Below are 21,640 nucleotides of genomic sequence, written 5' to 3'. Positions count from 1 at the left end.
GGTGCCAACGCGGTTCTTGGGTGAGTCCAAGCATCGGTGCCACCTAAGGTAGCAAAACAACCTGAGCCGCACCGATCTATTGACACGGCCACCAAGAGGAAAGCACTCGATAAACCCGACACGTGTCAAGTTCTGATCTGATTATGATCCACTGCTAGTGGCCACGCCGAGACATCGTAACCGTGTGTGGCGGCCGTGACGAGGGAGATGCCCTGTCTGGGCTCATGGGCTCGGCGTTCCGCGGTTACCGAATCCCCCCCGATTAAGACTGGGTCCCGTCCCCCTCGTCGTCTCGTTGCAGGCATGAGGGGGATGGGGGTTGGGAAGGGGATCGAGAGGGCCCCCTCGGAGGCGAGTCCCATTCGCCAGTGGCTCGCGGAGCTGCGCGTGGAGACGCAGGCGGAGGCGATGGCCACGATGGACGGGAAGGCGCTGGGCGGAGACGGAACCCGGAGCTGGGAGGATGGGGACATCCAGGCGGGTGAGTGGCCATCATCAGCAGCAGCATCGTCAGTAGTAGCATGTTTATCAGCAGCAGTAGTAGCACTCAATAATGAGCATCTTCGCCATCATCGTCGTCGACATCATTGTTGATATCATAACGGTGGTTATCATCTTCGCCATCATCGTCATTATTGGTATAATTAACATCATCATCATCATTGCATACTCAGGAAGTTATCCTTATCATCATCATCATGATGATCATCAGCAGCGGCCGCGCGAGAGGAGCACGTGCGGCCACAATGAATGGGAGCGGAACGTTCGATACGCGACGCGTGCCGCACCAGTGACTTCGAGCGACGCTGCAGCCGAGGGGAGTGTGTGGAGGTAATAAACAACGCTCCTGCCTCCTCCCTGTCAATCCACAACTATTAGAGGAGGTGGGGGTGGGGGCTCGGGTCTATTGTCTTTTGTTTACCCCCCACCCACCCACCCCACCTGCCCGGCCCAATTCGGCAAAGTGGGATCGCGGGGGCACGAATTACCTTCGTGAGTTGTGGTGACCTCGGCTCAACTCACGCGCGCTCCCCCCTCCCTGCCAGCACACATCTCACCAAGCTCGGGCGAGATGGAGGAGGGGGGGGGGGTGATGCGGGGTGGAGGGGACAAGGTTAAGGGGGGGGGGGCGACGTGACGGCAGCGGCGTCACCCCGGGCAGAACCAATCTCAATATTAAGTTGTCTCCATTGTTCTGCTCTTCAATAACCGAGCAACATTCCGTTCCCCGAGGGAGGAAGATGAGTTTCACCCAAACTTACCCGGGATCGATTTATCCCACTGTGACCCGCGGGGATTTGAGAGGAGGGGTCAGGGTCGGGGAGGGGGGGAGGAGGGGAGAGGGGTAGAGGGGATATCTACTCCCTCCCTATCATCCCCACCCCACCACCACTACCGATTGCAACAACATCATCGTTATCATCATCGTTAGATCCTCACCTGGATTGTTTCGTTATAGTCATCAACAATGTCATGTAGACACCTTCGCTATTGGCATAGTCATTGTCTATTCGTTCATCTCGTCTTCACGTGGATACATTCACCACCGTCGTCACCTCGTTGTTGTATCGATGGCATCATCCTTCATTCTCATCGTGGGTGTTTGTCTTCATCTCTCTCGCCATCGATCACCCGGGCGGCTGTCGTCAGTGGCATTGCCGCTCGACGGACTCAACCAGCGGTAACAAATGATGACGATTCATACGAAGAGTGGACAATGACGATGATCTCGTGATGCTGAAGGTGTTGATACCATATATACAAAAAGTTATAAAAAAAAAATTGTGAATGCTATTATATATAGTTATACATTGTAATTATAAATCACTATTGTTTCAATACACGCTTATAGTGAATTCTTATTGTTACTATGATGATTATTGCATTCATAATAAGTCGCCATGTTCTATCCACTGCTCGACGAAGACCTCCCCGCGTCGTTGTCACCCTTTGCGGCCTTGTGACGGTGCCACTAACCACGTGACTCCCGCACGTGATCTCAGCTGATCACAACCGCCGCGGGCGCCTTCTCGGGCGAGTTGCCTCCTCTTGCTGCCACTCCATCTTTAGTCTCGACCACTGGCCACTATTTATCCCTTCCATCCATGACGTGTCCTGCCCAAGCCGACTTTGTGTGTTTTGATGTAAGAAGTCTAAATTGTCTCCAGCTTGGTCATGCGCTGTGAATCCACGTGCTCATCTCTCTGTCTCTCGATGTAAATTGCAGCCCCGCATCTCATCCCATGCTTCCTCGCACATTTTTCAGTTTTTCTTCCACATTGTTCGTTAATGTCCACCTTCCTGAACCAATATTTCAGAGCAAATGCTCTGGGGATGCTGCAGCTGCGGTGGCAGTGATACACACACACACACACATCTGTGTGTGATCCACCAACCCTCGCTGCTACCACAACACGCAGTGTTACATCACAGACCACGTGCCCCCCCCCCCCTCCCACCCCCTAGGGGTTTGCTCCTCAGGGGGTCTCGTCGGGGGCTCAGGCGCGCCCCCCGCGTGCTGCGCTCTCATGCGTCGCGCGCGCCACGTGAGCGCCGAGCTCGCGCGCCTCTTCCGTCGGCTCGAGGGGGCGCGCTCGCACAGGGCGGGGGGGGGTCACCACCCCCCCGCCGTGGAGGCCGTGGTGGTGGGGGGGGCCGTGGTGGCGAGCAGGGGAGGGGCCCCGTGGAGGCGCGTGCACGCGGGCGCGCTCCGCCTCGCGTGTCACGCGCGCGCCGCCGTGACGCAGATGCGCGCGACCTCCCCAGCCGCGTCGAGTCAATGCGCCCAGGTGAGTGGGAGGGAGGGGGCGGGGGAAGGGGGGAAGGAGGGGGTGGGGGTGAAAGAGGAGGATGGCGGGAGGGGGGAGGGAGGGAAAGATGGGTGAGCAGTAAGCAGCGCCTCGGTTACGGTGATGATGTTAGTGCTGAAGCTGCCGGTGATGGTGCTGGTGAGGATGCGAGTGATGATGATGCTGCTGGAGAGGATGACGATGATGATGATGATGTTGGTGAGGATGCAAGTGATGATGATGGTGTTGGAGAGGATGACGATGATGATGATGTTGGTGAGGATGACGATGGTGATGATGATGCTGGTGAGGATGCAAGTGATGATGATGGTGTTGGAGAAGATGACGATGACGATGATGATGATGATGTTGGTGAGGATGACGGTGGTGATGATGATGATGCTGGTGAGGATGCGAGTGATGATGATTGTGATGATAATGACGATGCTGACATTGAGTTAATTAAGGTAATGATGCTGTTATGGAGGTGATAGTGATGGTAATGATGCTGGTGCTTAAGGGATGATGTGTGCGGTAATGATGGTATGGAGATAATGATTGCAATGATGCGAGTGATGATGATACTGATGAGAACGTCATGATGATGGCGATGATAATGGTGATGATGCCATTATGGAGGTGTTAATAGTAAATATGCTGATATGGTGGTGATAATGATAATGGCATGGAGTTGATTGTGATGTTGGTGTCGCTTATTTGGAGGTGATGATGATGCTGTATGTTTAGGATGAAATTCGCCTCCTGGACTCGTGTCGGAAGCTAGAGAGCCTGGGGCTGAGGTGAGTGAGACTCACGCCGCCAACGAGGCGCCTTGTTTAGAGGCCACCACATGCACTGCCATTAATAATGCGACCACACATCGCCATCACTTCCTTCCTTCTGCTCGAACCGGAAGCAGTTGCAAAGTCAGTACGCACCATTTAAATGCCTCTGGTGCCACTCCAATGTCCTCCCCCCTCCCCCTCCTCCATCCCGCGCACGTGTCCCACCCATCACCACCTCCTCCTCCATCCCGCGCACGTGTACCACCCATCACCACCTCCTCCTCCATCCCGCGCACGTGTCCCACCCATCACCACCTCCTCCTCCATCCCGCGCACGTGTCCCACCCATCACCACCTCCTCCTCCATCCCGCGCACGTGTCCCACCCATCACAACCTCCTCCTCCATCCCGCGCACGTGTCCCACCCATCACCACCTCCTCCTCCATCCCGCGCACGTGTCCCACCCATCACAACCTCCTCCTCCTCCATCCCGCGCACGTGTCCCACCCATCACAACCTGCTCCTCCACCCCGCGCACGTGTCCCACCCATCACAACCTGCTCCCCCTCCGCGTCTTCTTCCTGTCTTGAAGATGTGCCCGAGAAGGAGGTGCGGATCCCCTAGGGCCCGAGTTGGGTCGCGTCGCTACGCAGGTGGGGAGAGACTTCAGTGGGATGCTCGCCTCGGCACTCACGCACCTGGCGCAGGTGAGAGCGGGGAGGGGTGTGGGGGGGGGGTCACCGTGACCCCGTGACCCCGCGCATTGGGACTTTAACGCTGGTGTGGAGCTGATGTTGGTGGTCGTGCTAACCTTCCGGTGATGATGGTCATGTTTGTGATGATATCGTTATGAAGTCGGATTATTATGATGGTGGTGGTAATAGTGTAGTTGATGCTGCTGATGGTGTTCATACGGATATAATGATGATGATGTTGTGTGTGACGATGTAAGGAGGTGGAAATGACGGAACAGGTTAGAGAGGATGAGAACGGGGAGCGATGTAGTTGTGAGCTTGTGTGAGTGAACTTGCTGATAATCGGCACGAGCGGTGTCAAGATCGACCTCTGTGGAGGAGGCTCGTGAAGGATGCTGCTGCTGGGCAGTTAGAGGCAGTCGGCCTTCAGCAACGACGGAGGGCGGATGAGCGACGCTCAGAACAACGAGTGGAGCAGAGGACGGGTAAAACGCAGAGAGTTGGCACGGTGTGAAGTCCAGATGGGGCATCTGCTAGTCATCTCAGTAATTCAACGCACGGAACCTGGATCCGTCATGTGACGTCCTCTTGCCAGAGAGTCTTCCATGCTTAGCGTACTGCTTTCAAAGCGCAAGTGGCACAACTTTGGCGATGTCACCGCCACTCAGTGATTGAGATGTCTGGCTGATGCACCACCTGCGTTCCCTCCCGTGCCAACTTGCAGCGTCTTAGCAGCTGCACGCGAGCTGATTCCATCATCGCTCCATCTCCCCCGGCGCACGTCCTCTCGGATACCGTTCCATTCCTTGGCTGCCGCTCCGTGATTCATCTTCACCATCGGCGCTCATAGCCGTGACGCGTCCTGCCCAATCCCACGTTCGTAACCTTTTTGTACGCGTGTATATATATGTGTGTGGCCTTGATAGGTGCTCTCTAACAGCACTTGCCCCGACAGTCTGTTGAGGCTATACGGGGTATCTTTGTCTTTGGTGTGTGCATAGTGTCATGGTTAGCGCGCTGCGCAACGAACCCGGCGACCCGAGTTAGATTCCTGCTCACGGCCATCAACACCAGTGACGATTATCTGAATCAGTCCTGGGCTTCCTCTAGGTCGACTCAGCCTCAAATAAGTAGATGGTGCGGTGTGTAAAACAGGGAGACAAAGGCGACCGGGCGTGGTGCTGGCCCTCCACACCCCCTCGTGTGCCATGCCGGCCTTGATAGGTGCTCGCTTACAACACTTGTCCCAACAGTCCGCTAAGGCTATATGGGGGATCTTTGCATTTGTCTTTTGTGTGGGAGAAGGGGCGAGGAAGATAATTGCTGTAATTACTCCGGGTCCAATCAGCATCAGCCGGACTACAGAACGCGCGCGCGCCTCATCCGTCCGAGTAATAAGTTCAATTAGAAGTCCGGGGCGTGGGGGGGGGGTTATTTAATTATTACGGATAATTGTTAATTTATTTAATTCATCGCGTTTTATACATAATAATTTTTTTTGTCAACTTAACAATGCTGTGATGACATTCCTAAGTGGCGCAGCGGCGAACGCTCCGTAATTACGACGCATTAACCACCGCCACCAACACAACCACCACGGCCTGAATGTTTGGTCAAAACTTTAACATATTTATTTATATTCTGCAATGAAATAAATTCTTGAATTTATATTTTTTGTACTCAGGAATTAAAATAAGTAATGTTGTTAATATAGAACTGGCGCCCATTAACATCCCTCTTCACAATTCTCGCATTGGCTGGAGGGGGTGGAGTGGGTGGGATGGGTGTTGCAACAAACAACTCAACACGTTCGTCAACAACACACAGTGTGCGTGTGTGGCCCTTCAAGCAAACAGAGTAGACACTTGGCGACGTTTCGTACAATGGTCCTTCTTCATAGCAGACAGTAGGCTCGGCATCGCCACGTAAGTGGAGCTTTTTCCTCAAGTTGCACGTGCTCGTGTTGCACGCTTGTGCCATGAGTTATGGTCAGGGGTGTGCGTGAGTGCGTGAGTGAGTGCGTGAGTGAGTGCGTGAGTGCGTGAGTGAGTGCGTGAGTGAGTGCGTGAGTGCGTGAGTGAGTGCGTGAGTGCGTGAGTGCGTGAGTGAGTGCGTGAGTGCGTGAGTGCGTGAGTGAGTGCGTGAGTACGTGAGTGAGTGCGTGAGTGCGTGAGTGAGTGCGTGAGTGCGTGAGTGAGTGCGTGAGTGCGTGAGTGAGTGCGTGAGTGCGTGAGTGCGTGAGTGAGTGCGTGAGTGCGTGAGTGAGTGAGTGAGTGCGTGAGTACGTGAGTGAGTGCGTGAGTGCGTGAGTGAGTGCGTGAGTGCGTGAGTGAGTGCGTGAGTGCGTGAGTGAGTGCGTGAGTGCGTGAGTGCGTGAGTGAGTGCGTGAGTGCGTGAGTGCGTGAGTGAGTGCGTGAGTGCGTGAGTGAGTGCGTGAGTGCGTGAGTGCGTGAGTGAGTGCGTGAGTGCGTGAGTGCGTGAGTGAGTGCGTGAGTGCGTGAGTGCGTGAGTGAGTGCGTGAGTGAGTGCGTGAGTGTGTGAGTACGTGAGTGCGTGAGGCCGCCTGTGATGCTTGGCCACCCACCCCCTCGTGTGCCGTGTCGGCCTTGATAGGTGCTCGCGAACAGCACTTGCCCCAAAAGTCTGTTAAGGCTATTCGGGGGGGTCTTTGTCTTGTGAGTGACCGCGTGCACGGTGGTGCAGCGGTTTGCGCGCTGCGTTCCAAACCGGCGACCCGAGTTCGATTCCTGATCACGGCCATCGTGGGTGGCTGCTGACCATCCACCCCCTCTCGTGTACCGTGCCGCCTTCATAGGTGCTCGCAAACAGCACTTGCCCGAACAGTCTTTTCAGGCTATAGGGCGATCGTTGTCGTTGCGTGTGCGCCTGTGTGTGAGAGAGAGAGTCATATATATACACGGCGCGTGCGCCTGCGTTGTAATGCTTCGTAAAGACGCCGTCTCTCACGAGCGAACGTGATCTACAGCGGCAGCCTCACGGCGTCAAGCGACTCACCCCTGACCCCATCTCACCGCCCCCCTCCGCCCCCCCTCGCCCTGACGGTGGGGGGAGCGGTGGGGGGGGGAGTGGTAGGGGGGGTGTGGAGAGGTCAAAGTGAAGGCGCGCTTCACACCCTCATCACCACATCATCATAAGGGTCATCATGATAACCGCGCTGTGTGCACACCATCATCCCATCGTAACAGAACCCTCCTCGTCACTATCACCATCAACCACCACCACCAACATCACCGGGCACGAGAACTCCGCGGCCTGTGCAGGGGAACGCGACTCGCCAACCCCGAGCAGGTGGACAGCTCCCCTTTATAAATAACAACAATAACAACAATAACCTCAACAAAACCCCCCCCCACCTCCCGTCCCCCCCCCCCCAGCCTTCCCTCTTGACCGCACTCACGCTAGCCCCATCGTCAGGAAGGACTCGGACTCGTTTCCCAGTTTAACTTTGTCGATAATTATTTGTGCTCGTTCTGGGCGAGTGGAGACGCCAAAAGACCACCACCACCACCACCACCACGTGTTTTATTCGGTTGTGACCCCCCCCCCAACCGCACACCCCCCCCCCACCACCACCACGTGTTTTATTCGGTTGTGACCCCCCCCCCCCAACCGCACACCCCCCCCCCACCACCACCACCACGTGTTTTATTTGGTTGTGACCCCCCCCCAACCACACCCCCCCCATCCTCACGAATCCCCCCCCCCCTCCATACACATCTCGCATCTCTCACAATTCACAAACAACGACCCCACCCCCATCTCTCTCTCTCTCCGAGCACACGGACACCAAACCACGCACGAGTCCTCCTCCACCCAGCGCGCTCTTCCAGTACCACCCGATACAAAGCAAAGACAAAGATCCCCCGCATAGACTTACATACCCTGTGGGGTAAGTGCTGTTAGCGAGCACCTACGAAAGCGGCCCCGGCGCACGAATTGAGCGGTGTTGGTCACCAGCAACCACGACCGACCGCCTTTGCCTCCCTCCCTCCAGCACTGATAACCCGTGTCAGCGCAGCGGGTAATCACTTAAGGCTGAGTGGAACTTTTTTTTTGAGGAATTTGCTCGGGATGTTCTCCGTGGCGGGGAATCGTAGCGCGGCGCGCTGACGCTGCACTACCGCCCCACCCGCATTGCACACAAAGACAAATATCCCCCGTGTACCCTTAAAAGACTGTTGGGGCAAGTGCTGTTAGCGAGAACCTATGAAAACCGGCACAGCACACGAGGGGGTTGGTGGGTAGCACCACGCCCGGCCGCCTTTGTATCCCTAGGGGTGATGTTTACACACCGCACCAGGTACTCATTTAAGGCTGAGTCGACCTAGGGGAGGCCCAGGACCGGTTCAGATAATCGTCACTGGTGTTGGCCGTGAGCGGGAATCGAACCCAGGCCGCCAGGTTTATAGCGCAGCGCGCTACCCGCTACACTACATCACACACACACACCCCCCACACCCACCCACACACCCACACACACACACCCACACACATCTCCTTCCACCCCTCTCCCCCATTACCCCCCCTCCACCTCCCACTTCCTCCCCGTGCGCGCGTGTGCGTCCGCATGCATCAGCGGCTCCGCACCTGAGCGCGCACGCTCCGTTCCTGGGCCCCTCAATCACTGCTCCATGACCTTTCGCGTGCGCGCACGTGGGGGGAGGGGTCGGGGGGGGGGATGTGAGGGAGGGGGTGGGCAGGCGGGTGGGGTAGGAGGGGAGGGGGTGGAAGCGTGGGAGTTGTGGACCTAATAATTTGTCTCCGGGTAGTGGACGCGCCTTGGAGGTGAACAGAGAGTTACAATAAAACAACAACAATCATCAATACGTCAACAACAATGTGTGGTGCCGACTGCGTGTCCAGAGGCCACTTGAAGAAGAAGCGATCTCAGATGTGGTTCTCTGAGGTCCTCTTCCGCGGGCCGTTCTCTAACTACGCGGAGGATTGGCAGCTGCTCTGTGAGATTTACGAACGGATTCTTCGTCTCGTGACGCCGATAGCCAAATCTGGATGGAATTCTTGAGTAAAAATGACAACGGATACTTAAAGGAAAACTCTCTGTTCACCGTCAGTATCTCCCTCTTCCTTATGTCTGCCTTCCCTTCCTCTCTACCTTTCTTTCTTTTTCATTTAAAAACCAGGCTCGAGTCCAACGAGATTAATTCGTCCGCACGGCTCGCGCGATAACGAACCCTCCGTATCGCGTGTTCCATGTCTCTGGATTTTGCTTTCGTTAAAACAAATATGAATGAAATATGTATTTTAAAATGACAATAAGAATAATAAACATTCTGCTCGCAAGCTTCACCTCTCCTGTACGACTCCACCCACGCGTGAGTGCGGGTGGGTGAGTGTGGGGAGCGGTTAGCGTACTGCGCTAGGAACCCGGCGACCCGAGTTCGATATCCCGCTCACGGTCAACACCAGTGACGATTATCTGAACCGGTCATGGGTCTCGCCTAGGTCGACTCAGCCTCAAATGAGTACCTGGTGAGGTGTGTAAACATCGCCACTGGGGAGACAAAGGCGGCCGGGCGTGGTGTTGGCCACCCCCCCCCCCTCATGTGCCGTGCTGGCCTTCATAGGTGCTCGCTAACAGCACCTGCCCCAAAAGTCTGTTACAGGCTACACGGGGGATCTTTGTATTGAATCGCTCAGCAATGGGAATTTAGTCGAGTTACGTGGCGAGCCACCTCTAACTCGATGCTGTTTTCTTCATTGCGGTCATTCGTAACCGGGCTCAGACGACTGAATCGCTGCAAAACGCAGTCTGTACGAGTCTCTGTGCGATTCTCTGGGTCTCTGTGCAATTCTCTGGGTCTCTATGCGAGTCTGCGGGTCTTGGTGCGAGTCTGCGGGTCTCGTTGCGAGTCTATGGGTCTCTGAGTGAGATATAAGGACACGGACAGAGGGACAGCAGGCCCAAAGCGTACTCAGCTGTCCCGTGTTAACAGAGGCTGTGTCTCGCGGTATCGCTGTTGCTCGATGATCACTCTCTGTGTCTCCCGCGTTGATTCCCTGCAGCACCCGAAGCAACAGGTCTCATTCATACAGGTGGTCATGTTCCACGTGTGTGCTGTTCCTCCTGCGTCCCGTGTGTGCTGTGTTCCTCTGTGCCGTGTCACTGTGTGTGCCGCTCCCCCTGCGTGCCGTGCGTGCTGTTCCCCCTGTACGTGCTGTTCCCCATGTGCGCTTCGTGTGTTCTTCCTCTGCGCTTTGTGTGCTGTGTTCGTCTGCATGATCTCCCTCGCGTTGATTTTCTGCGTGTTGTGTTGTGCTGCTGGGTTGTGCTGCTGTATTGTGCTGCTGTGTTGTGCTGCTGTGTTGTGCTGCTGTGTTGTGCTGCTGTGTTGTGCTGCTGTGTAGCTTTCTGAATCGTTTTCTGGCTGTGCCCGCGTGCTGTTCGTCACGATGTCCGACATTTCGCTCCACGTGGTGCCCCTCCCCTCGGTCCCTATAAGCAGTTCAAGTTCAGGGCTATTTAGTTTGGCCGGGCGAGGACTCTGGAGGCCACGAAGAGTGTCACTCGCACGAGTCATCTGGTGTCACTAAGTTGGCAAAAATACGTAAAGTAAAAACACTAAGTTATGACAAAGTGAAGCAAATAGCAATCGGCTCAAAACTCCTTGCGTTACAGAAAACAATGCACACGTGTAAATCAACTCTGAAAATCAATTACTTTACTGAAACAACAGATTCGTTTTCAAAATCCATCATGTTCACCTTACACCGGTGAAACAGACACCAACAATCTATTGTTTTGTGTGTGTGTTTTATGTGTTCCGTGTGTGTTGTGTATTTATGCATGCATGTTGGACTTCTTTCGCACCGTACGTAGCCAACCGTGCTAATCGGAGGTGTGGGGGAAGGACAACAAACTAAACACAAAAAGCACTTCTTAAGAAATGAGTGTTCAGTCTGGATGATTTAAAAGTGCATGGCTCCAGTGGCTTTCTAATAATGTCAACTTTTCGTGCTGCAGTTGGCACTGCGCTCCGAGCTCGGCGACCCGAGTCCGATTCTTGCTCACGACCACCAATACCTGTGGCGATTATCTGAAAACAATCATGGGCCTCTCCTAGGTCAACGAAGCCTCAAATGAGTGCCTGGTGCGATGTGTAAAGATCGCCACTCGGGAGACAAAGGCGGCCGGGCGTGGTTCTGACCACACGACCTGCTAGTGTGCCGTGCCGGCCTTCGTAGGTGCTCGCCAGTGGCACTTCCACAAACAGCGTGTGGACACCATACGGGGGATCTTTGCCGTATATCAATATATCGAGATCTGGCAGGCGCTTGGTGATAACGGGAGAACTCTTTGTGTACAGAGGAAGGAGGGAATCAGCGAGCCACTGTGACCACGCTAAATGAGCCCCGAGTTTGCTCTCTCAGCCTCCTCCTTTGCTCCGAGTTCTCCACTCACCAGCCCTCGTGTCACTCAATATCCAGCAGTGCATTCCCCGACCAAAGCCGATTCAGCTAAAGTATATCGGGTTTTTTTTCAAGGGCGACTCTGCCGGCAGACGACATCAAAGCATTCCACGCCCGCGTGGTCCCAGCCATAGCGAGGGGCATAGCGGATGTGGTGGCATGAGCCGAGCGGTTGCGCCTTTGCCGTTCTTTGCAGAGGTTTGCGGTTCGATACCCCGCGGCCGCCGAGATAAACACCACGGGGGGCGGGGTGAGGGGGATTAAAGCTATAAACAGGCGCCGTCTGCTTCACGGATGGACACAAATGCCAATAGTATCAGGATGCATGCAATGCGGTATTTATAGGTACGACATCCAAGTTACAACCGTGACTAATAATTTTAAGGGCGACTGAGCGTTAGTCTCCTAAGTCGATCAGGTACGGTTTGATTCCCGGTTGCGTGAGTCACTCTTAAAGAGATGCCCCCCCCCCCGAAACTCCTCCATAACTCCTAGATGACGCATGCTTCCCCTCCCCCACATGATGGGGGTGGGGGCAGTGCCGGGTGATCCTAGTTGCAAAAGTAGCTACATATGTCGTAGCTACTACATATGTAGTAGCAGTTACTACTACATATGTAATATCTACTACAAATGTAATATGTAGTAGTAACTACTACACATGCAGCTACTTCACATGTAGTAGCTACGGGCCCCGCACTTTCAAGGGCCCCGCGCTAAATGCTTTCAAGCTATCAATTCCGGTGCAGTGATTCTGCACTTGCTATATTGCTATAGTACTATACCGCCTTCGCCTTTTATGAACGACCGGGTGTTTAAGGTTAGCGATTTGTTATATTATCTGGCTGTATAGCAAATGAAAAAATACAATTACTTTACTATGCAAGTAAAAAATGTGCGTTTTAATATTTACGTGTTTTTCGTTTAATCAGGGCACATTTATAACACCATATGCTACAGGAACCGCATTAGCTTCATCCGGCACTGGGGTGGGGGTGGGGGTGATAGCGGTGTTGAGGCTGGGAATGGAACCCGCGTCGTTCGTGTGTCCGGTCCCCTCGGCTTCGGCGCCGGTGGTGGCCCCCCGACTTGTAGTAAACCGAGTGCGCCAGCAGCCTCACGGGCGTGTGCGAGTACAGGACCGCGATGCGAGGGGTCCGGGGTTGACGGGGAGCTGTGCGCGTGTTGCAGGAGCTGGTGAGGAAGGTTGGGGACGTCTCTCGGCCACGCTCGCTCATCGCCTCCCTGGGAGATCTCCTTGCTCTGGCCAGAGGAGGCGACCACATGTGTCACATCGTGGCTCGGGTGCGTGGCTCTCTGCTGTGTGACTCACTCAGTGTGCGTGGCTCACTGCTGTGTGACTGACCCAGTGTGTGTGGCTCTCTGCTGTGTGACTGAGTTCGATTCCCGCTCACGACCAACACCAGTGACGATTGCTCCTGGGCATTCCCTAGGTCGACTCAGCCTTAAATGAATACCTAGTGCAGTGTGTACAAACATCAGCACTGGGGAGATAAAAGCGGTCGGGCGTGGTGCTGGCTACCCACCCCATCGTATGCCGTGCCGACCTCTTCATAGCTGCTCGCTTACAACACTTGCCCCAACAGTTTATGAAGACCAGACGGGAATCTTTATCTTTGTATTTTATATATTTATTTGTGTACACGCACGTGTATTCGTGCATATGCGCATAATGATGATGATGATGATGAGAACATAAACGATGATCGCAACAATCATTGCGATTACAACAACAACTGCCGTCGCTACCATCCACAGAGCGAGCCAATTATAATCATCAATCAATGCACAGGAGGGATGTGGGCGCGCGCGCGTTGGTGCCAACCCCCCACCCCCCTCTTACCCCTCCCCCGCTCCACCACATTGTCCTCCCCCCGCCCCCCTCAGGAGGGAGGGGTGCGCGCGCTCGTCCGCCTCGTGCGCGCGCGCCACTGCCCCCCGCACGCGCTCGCCGCCTCGCTCCGCACACTCGCGTCACTCGCTTCCGTCTCCCTGGGCCGGGACGAACTCATCAAGGTGAAGTTCGATGAGTTTTACGCCCCGCCCCTCCCCCCCCGAGATATTGAAAGAGGGGGTCCGTCATGGGTCACGCAGAGAGGGGGGTCTGCGATGGATAGCTCAAGGGGATGTGCATGCTTTAAGGGAGAGGCGGTTCACATGGTTAGGGGTATATTCCAGGGGGGTCTATATGAGTGGGGGTTCCTGAGGGGTACTTCCCAGCGTCTGTAGGGGGATATAAAGGGGATCCCTTAGGGAGGCACTCACGCGGTTCTGTAGGGGACTGACAAAACACGTGGGACTATAGGGGAAGCGCGCACTGAGAGATGCGAGCTCGGAATTACATTCAGTCTAACACGTAGCAGTCTTTCGCGGCCAATATCATCCACAATACATGTTTTTTTATGGGGGGGGGGGGGTGAGATCGCGTAAATATAAATGTGTTGCATTGTTAGGGCAACGTCATGGCAGCCAGTGAATCAATGGGAGTAGGTGGGACGATGTGGTCTCGATTCCACCCACGTGCTCCACCCCCGGGTCTCACCCCAGCCTGTCTCACCCACACGTATCTCACCCACACGTGTCTCACCCACACGCGTCTCACCCCAGCCTGTCTCACCCACGCGCGTCTCACCCTCACGTGTCTCACCCACGTGTCCCAGGAGGACGGAGTGGGCTCTCTCGCCCACGTCCTCGAGGGCCGCGGGCAGCACTCGGAGGCGGTGCGCGCCGAGGCGGCCGCGGTGCTGGCCCAGGTGCTGGCCCCGCACGCGGCCTCGGGCCCCTCGGTCAAGGGCCCCGGTCTGGACGGGGCCCAGGCGCTGCGTGTGGTCCGGGCGCTCACAGGTGACACGTGAACATTCATTCATTCGCATCGGGCCCCATGGACTAAAGCGTGGTATCCTACTCTTACTATCCAATCTACCCCTCAGTCACGGTTGACTTCGTACGGTGCGAAAACAGTTCAACGTACATACGTAGTGGCGTGAGCAAGCGAGCACTTACAGGGCTGGGCCTTTATCTTTTATCTGAGAAATTTAACCAAGCGGTGACTTTGGCCTGCCGCCGTGTGGTTAGAACGTTTGGCCACGGTGCCCGATAAGTCGGTGTATCCGTCGCTCACGCACCACTGGAAAGGTTGGTTCCCGGTTTCCGGACTTTGAGAACCCGTAACCGATTCCGATAAACGCTTTCCAATGTCGCCGGTCATCGTTGGAGAGCCCTGGCGGTGCGAAGGGCCCCGTGCCAGTGAGGCGAGCGCGCGTCGTGTTCCGCCCCACGCGCTCAGAGCTGTGCGGGGAGTCCTCCTGCGGGGAGGTGTTCCTGCTGGGCGCCGCAGCCCTGGCGAGCATCTCGTTCCTGGGCCCTGCCGCCCGCGACGCAATTCTCGAAGCCGGCACGGCCCGCGTGCTGCTCCGACGCACGATGCGCTGTGACCCACTCGTGCCCGCGTCGGCGAGGGGGCCCGGCGGGGCGAGGGGGCCGCCTACAGGGTCCGCGGGATCAGGCGGAGAGACCAACCTCGATCCGGGGTTCAACTCCTCGCGCGAAGCCAAGGGGGGCGGTCCTGTCGTCGGCTCCGCGTGTTCCCCTTACGCCAAGGACCAGGTGAGTGGAGATCGCACGAATGCCGAATGGTGTCGTGTACCCCACCCCTCTCCGCCACCCGACGCAGCCAAATAGATTGTGAATAGAAACTCTCCGACACACACGCACGAATCTGCACAAATTCACAAAAACACGCACACACTCACACAGAAAAACTAAAGCCCTGCACACTCACACGTGCACTCCCCATCACACACACACACATACAAAGATCCCCGTGTAGCCTTAACAGACTGTTGGAGTAAGTGCTGTTAGACAGTACCTACTATGCACTGCACGGGACGCAAAGGGGCTGGATGACCAATACCAAACCCTGCCACCTTTGTCTCCCCAGTGGTGATGTTTTACACAACGCACGAGGTACCGTACAGTGCTGTAATTATTTAAGGCTGAGTTGACCTAGGGGAGGCCCATGGCCGGTTTAGATTTCAGTCTCCGATGTTGGCTGTGAGCGGGAGTCGTACTCGGGTAGCCACCTCTCCACCCTTACCAATCTACTTCCGTTCAAATACAATGCAAAGTCGTCTTTACAGAGTGCACGCTTCCCAGGGGTTGGGGTGGGCGGTGACGGGAGATGGCATTTAGCGATTTGGATCGTGAATCCATCTGTGCGGACCTCTTGAGTGCTGCCCCCTTCGTCCTGTGCTGCACAGGTGGTGACGGTTCTGGCGAACTTGGCCGTGACCGAGCGGGGTCGCGCGGAGGTCATGAGCTGCCAAGGTGAGGGAGTCTCCAAACTCCGATTCGGGAGGGTCCTGCATTTCGCTTTGTCTTACAAACTAAGCACCCCACTCATCTCTGTGATCTTTACTCCACGATCGGTTATTACCTCCCCCCCCCCCCGCTTTCAACTTGGAGGGAGATGCATTGGGCCAGGTTCATATTTAATTAATAGTTCATGGGTGTCTGTGCAAGCCTGTGGGTCTCTGTGTACGTCTGTGGATCTCTCTGTAATTCTGTGTTTTTTTTGGAGCTGTGGCACAGTGGTTAGCACACTGCGCTAGGAACACAGCGAGCAGGGTTCGATTCCCACTCACGGCCAATATCGGCGACGAATATCTGAACCGCCCCAAGGCCTCCAGTAGGTCAACTTAAATGAGTATCTGGTGCAATGTGTAAGCAGGGAAGACAAAGGCGGCCGAGCTGTTCGGCTAACAAGAGCACTTGCCCCAACAGGCTGTGCACGCACGCACGCACGGTACGTATTAACATACGTGCCTATGTGTGTGAGAACAGGCCTGGTGCTGCTGATGAGCTGCCTGGAGGCGGAGCCGGCTGCGAGCGCGAGCCCGGGGGAGGCGGCGGCGTGCGAGCGGGGGCAGCAGAGGGCAGCCGTGGCACTCGCGCGCCTCGCTCGCAGCCCCAGCGCCTGCCGCACCGCCGTTCATCTCGGATGTAATCGATGGTCGACAATAATCATTCATTAGTATGATCCACTGCTGGATGAGCGGTGGCCGTGCGAACAGTGTGAATGAGGGTGGGTGGGTGGGTCGGGGTTGGTTGTTGTAGCTTGCTGACACGCCCCTACTTGGCATCTGCGACAAAGAGCTTCATAGCTCATCGGATTCCTCCTGCAGTCTAAAGATTCAGATTCTTATTCTTGTTTTTTTTTCGGTAAAGTCACGTAGAAGGGAAACAATAAAATAATAAAAATATAAAACAATAAAATTCTCACGACGTTTCGACTGCAACACAAGCAATCATCATAAGGTGTGAAAAACAATTATCTTGCTGTGTTTTCACACCTGATGATGATTGCTTGTGTTGCAGTCGAAACGTCGTGAGAATTTAATTGTTTTATTTTTATTATTGTATTTTTCCCTTCTACGTGACTTTACCGAAATAACCAAGAATATGAATCCCTGCAGTCACGAAAGCTTTAAATCAAGATTCTGATTCTGTTATTGTTGCTGCTGTTTGTGCTGCTTGTTGTTGCTGCTGCCCTTGTTGCCTGTGCATGGCTGTGTTGTTGTTGTTTGCTGTAGGTGGTGTTGTTTGTTGTTGTTGTTTGCTGTAGGCGGTGCTGTTTGTTGTTGTTGTTGTTGACCCCACTGCCTGTGCGTGGCTGTGTGCTGGCCAAGGTGTGTCGCGACTCGCCGTCATGTGCCGGGTGCCGGCAGAGCGGAGCCACAGCGACGGGGTCCTCTTAGCCTGCCTGGTGAGACCAGCCGGGTTGCGGAGTCGTGGACACAGGGTCCCCTTTGTAGACCCCCTTCACGCAGGGACCCAAGACTCAGGGGCAAAGTACAATAGAGTCGTGATTTTGACCGAACCAACCTCCTACCATCGAACGATAACGATGATGCTTAAGTGATGCTGCTACTGCTACTAAATTATGACGAAGGTGATGAGTGCTGCTGCTGATGATGATGTTTACAATGTCGACATTGATGACGATGACAAACGTAATGATGATGATCATTCTGGTGCTGCTGCTGATGATGATAGTTGTGATGCTGCGGGGAGAGAGACAGGCAAAGTCCAAATACACAGCAGCAGGCGTCAGGGTCGGTATCGCAACCCACGACCTCCTCTATACCAGGCGAGGTAGTCAACATCTCGCCACCACAGCTCGCTGATGATGACCATCATGATGACGATGATGATGACCATGATGAGGATGATGATGATGATGACGACGATGATGATGACCATGATGACGATGATGATGACGATGATGATGATGATGACCTTGATGATGAAGATGATGATGATGACGATGATGACCATGATGATGACGATGATGACCATGATGATGACCATGATGATGACCATGATGATGACCATGATGATGACGATGATGACGACGATGATGATGATGACGATGATGATGACCATGATGATGTCGATGATGCTGTCGCTGTGTGCAGGCAGCTGTCCGTCGGCTGGGCGTCGCGTGCCCTGGGTCGCTGGGCCCTCTCGACTCCCTGCAGCTCGTGACCCCGCGCCTGAGGGACGCGTTCCTGCTATGCAGCGAGACTAGAGAAAGCTTCGTGTGACGCCCGGAACTCGAGATCCCTCCTTGACGGTGCAGTGGTTCTATCTCCGCGCGAACACGTTGCTTGTATCGCTTCAAGGGATACTCATCATGTGTTGAAGAGAAGTCCAAACTCATGGAAATGTATCATCATCATGATCACCAGCAACAGCAGCAGCATTAACAGCATCACCTATGATGATCATCTGCATTATTGTAACTCTTATACAATTAACTGTGTATTGATGAAATCGATTCGAATGTTCGTTTTGCAATATTTACGATGACTATGAGATTACGATTTGTATCACGATGATGGTGATGATGATCACAACGATGTTGATTATGATCATTTTAATGACCACCACTCTGATGATGCTGTCTAAAGTGATGACCACAACGATAATCACAACATTAATTTGGAATACATCTTCGGTTGTGCTGCTATGACGCTCCTCCCACGTGTTCGGAAGTTGTACCACGTGTTTTGTTGTTCGTCACGATGTCCGACGTTTCGCCCCATGTGCTGGGAGCTTCATAAAGAACCGAACTACATTCAGATGGCAGTCAAGGGACGAACTGCATTCGGATCCTGAAGAAGCTCCCCAACACGCGGAGTGAAACGTCGGTCATCATGCCGAACAACACGCGGTATAACCCAAAAGCACGTGTCAGAGCCAATCACTCGGCAGAGCAGTATCACATGTTATTGATGCTGCGCTGACAGTGGAACACAAATAACCAAAACAAAATCAACACATTCGGCACGTGCTGTGAAGGAGCGCAATTGCCCGAAACGTCGTCTATCATATTGTTATTCCTTTAAATCCGTGGTTCTTCTTAACCTGGAGTGCACGCACCCCTGGGGTTGCGAGATGCCATTTCTAGGGGTGTTGAGACATGGCCAGATTTGTTTTAGAAGGTAAATCATCGAAACACAAATTCAACACGGGCACGGAAGTTCAACTTACTTTGTTTCATCAAACCCTCTACGTGTTTATTAACGTTGTAACAACTGTTAAGGATTGAGAACCGATGGGGTGCAAGACTGCAGTTAAAGGTTAAGAGACACTTTTGAATGCAGCGTTTTAATAATCCATCAGCCGATTTGGCAGTTCCCAGAGCTCCCGCTGACCGCGAACCCAGGCCGACAGCGCCGTCTCGTGGCTCCTCGCAACGACGACGACACCCGCCACTGGGCACAGTTCACCCCGACAGCCCACAGCACAACAGCATCGTGAAAGAGCCAACGCAGAAGAAGATCCCCGGTGGTCCACCGTACAGCGCACCCACTGCACAGACCGTGGCAGATGAGGATGTCCTGACGATGCACAAATGGAAACATTAAAAACTCTCCGGTAGTGGTGCGACTGTGGTCATCCAGAACAGACGGTACAACGTATAACCATGGCAATGCCCCATCCACAAATACGAAGGAGACATCACGGCGACTCACTCCTCTGCTCCTGACGCGGTTGTCTTCTGGCTCGACACCCCTGAATGTGAGAGTCTAGTTGCTGCTCCGCGTCTACAGCCCAGACGAGACGTGAAGTCTCCAATGGTCCAGCTCACAGCGCCGCCCGCTACTCTTCTCGATGGTCGTGTGCCATATATGTATGCAGTGATGATCTATGGCAATTTACGAGGCGACGTTTTGAGCAAGCGACCTTCATAGCGCATACAAAATATATTGTTTGTGCACCACTGCATCGCCAAAACACATTCCTGCGGAGAGAGCTGGTAGGAACGTTGGGTTGCTCGGTCAATGGCCAGGGTCAACGGCGGCGTGGTGTATTCCGCAAATATGCCCGACTGTGAGGGCGGGCACAAGCCAGTGTGAGTATGTTAAACGTTGAGTTTTATAAGGGCACCACGGGGTGACCAGCCCCTCCCCACCCAGCCCCACTCCTCCCACCCCCCACCCAGCCCCACCCTCCCCACCCAGCCCCTCCCCACCCTCCCCTCCCCACCCAGCCCCTCCCTCCCCACCCAACCCCTCCCTGCACGACGGACGGACACAATAATCCCCTGTGGGCTGGTGTAACCAGGAGGTTCATACCAGTATCATGTACTGCAGTCGCTGTGTCTGTGAAGTGGTGCGGAAGGTGGCACTACTCATGTACTGGATGTAGGACACGTTCATTATGATAAGGGTGAACTGAGTTAATTTAGTGGACAGTATTATGAAAGTTAACTCAAATAAGAACAGTTACAATTCTTTTTTGATGACTCTACGACATCATCGTTATCCGTCAGCATCGTTGTTTGCAGCCATGGTTAATCCACTGCTGGATGAATACCTCGCCAAGCCACGACCACTACCATCACTCTCAAGATCCTGCAGACGTACTAACCCACCGAGCACCTGCACACGGATCGATTTCATCGCTCCGTCTCCCCGGGGTACGTTCCCATCCTATCCGGACACGCTCCATCCCTTGACTGCCACTCAGTAGTTATTCTCGACCAGCGGGCACCATTCCGTGTGGCCGCGCCGCTTGCTGCTGTCCAAGCCCGCTCGCCTTTCTGAACAATTTGAATGATGTGACGAGCGTGCGCATGTTCCTTATGATATTAATAATAATAATCAGTGTTATCACCGTCAGTGTTTCCAGATGAGGTTTAGTGAGCCGTCAACCCGTGTTATCTGGTGTCTGTGGTAGATATTGTGTTTACTTCTAGATTAAGATTTTGTTACTCCTGGTTCCTCCTCTGCCCGTTTGGAAATAAATGCTGAAACTGTGCATTGCTTGCTGGGTTAGATGATACATTGGCGATGAGACGAATCGTCAATTTAAAACGCCGCTTTCTGTGTGTCGCCTCTCATTGAGTATCTCCGCATCGTGATGTCCCCATCCGTGGCAGGTCGCTCATCCCCCTCTGCTGCCCCTCCACATTCTGGAACGCCTGTCAGTAAATATGGAACTCTCGGCCAATGTTGGTCGACACGTTGGGTCAACGTTGGCCCGACGATGCATGTTTACTGGGCCCTTCCCCAGCCGCCGGTGCTGTCGGCTCCTTGACCCTTGTCAAGTCCAGCGACGATTTCTGTATGTAAAAATAAATATGCGAACGTTTCAGTTTGTGGTAGTTGGAATGGAGTTCTGCGTATTTTTAATAACCAAGAGCAGATAAATGAGTGACTTTTGTCGACTAGACAAAGAGAATAACAGAATACAATCCACAGACTAGGTAGGACGTGACTAAAATCCCGCAGATTGTTGCTTCGACTAAACTTTAAATAAAAAACGTCGAACGCCAGCCTCGGGCTCCCATCGGGTTCAGTGCTCATCGCCGACGCTCATCAGAGAGAGCCT

The 21,640-nt window shown here is 54.2% G+C and overlaps 1 protein-coding gene across 1 annotated transcript; it reads left to right on the top strand.

Annotated features, from left to right (window-relative positions):
* Positions 1-312: 312 nt before the first annotated feature.
* INSC (INSC spindle orientation adaptor protein) lies at positions 313-20,128 on the top strand. The gene is made up of 12 exons (XM_078601712.1): positions 313-481; positions 2,467-2,789; positions 3,537-3,589; positions 4,168-4,282; positions 12,911-13,024; positions 13,628-13,756; positions 14,401-14,584; positions 15,027-15,346; positions 16,000-16,066; positions 16,583-16,741; positions 17,428-17,504; positions 18,217-20,128. Exons 1-12 carry the CDS (start codon positions 313-315, stop codon positions 18,343-18,345), a joined length of 1,839 nt encoding a protein of 612 aa, XP_078457838.1. The 3' UTR covers positions 18,346-20,128.
* The last annotated feature ends 1,512 nt before the right edge of the window (positions 20,129-21,640 follow it).

The sequence above is a fragment of the Lampetra planeri genome, chromosome 16 (assembly GCF_965212315.1).
Source record: "Lampetra planeri chromosome 16, kcLamPlan1.2.h2, whole genome shotgun sequence".
NCBI lineage: Eukaryota > Metazoa > Chordata > Hyperoartia > Petromyzontiformes > Petromyzontidae > Lampetra > Lampetra planeri.
This window is presented reverse-complemented; position numbering and strand designations above follow the sequence as displayed.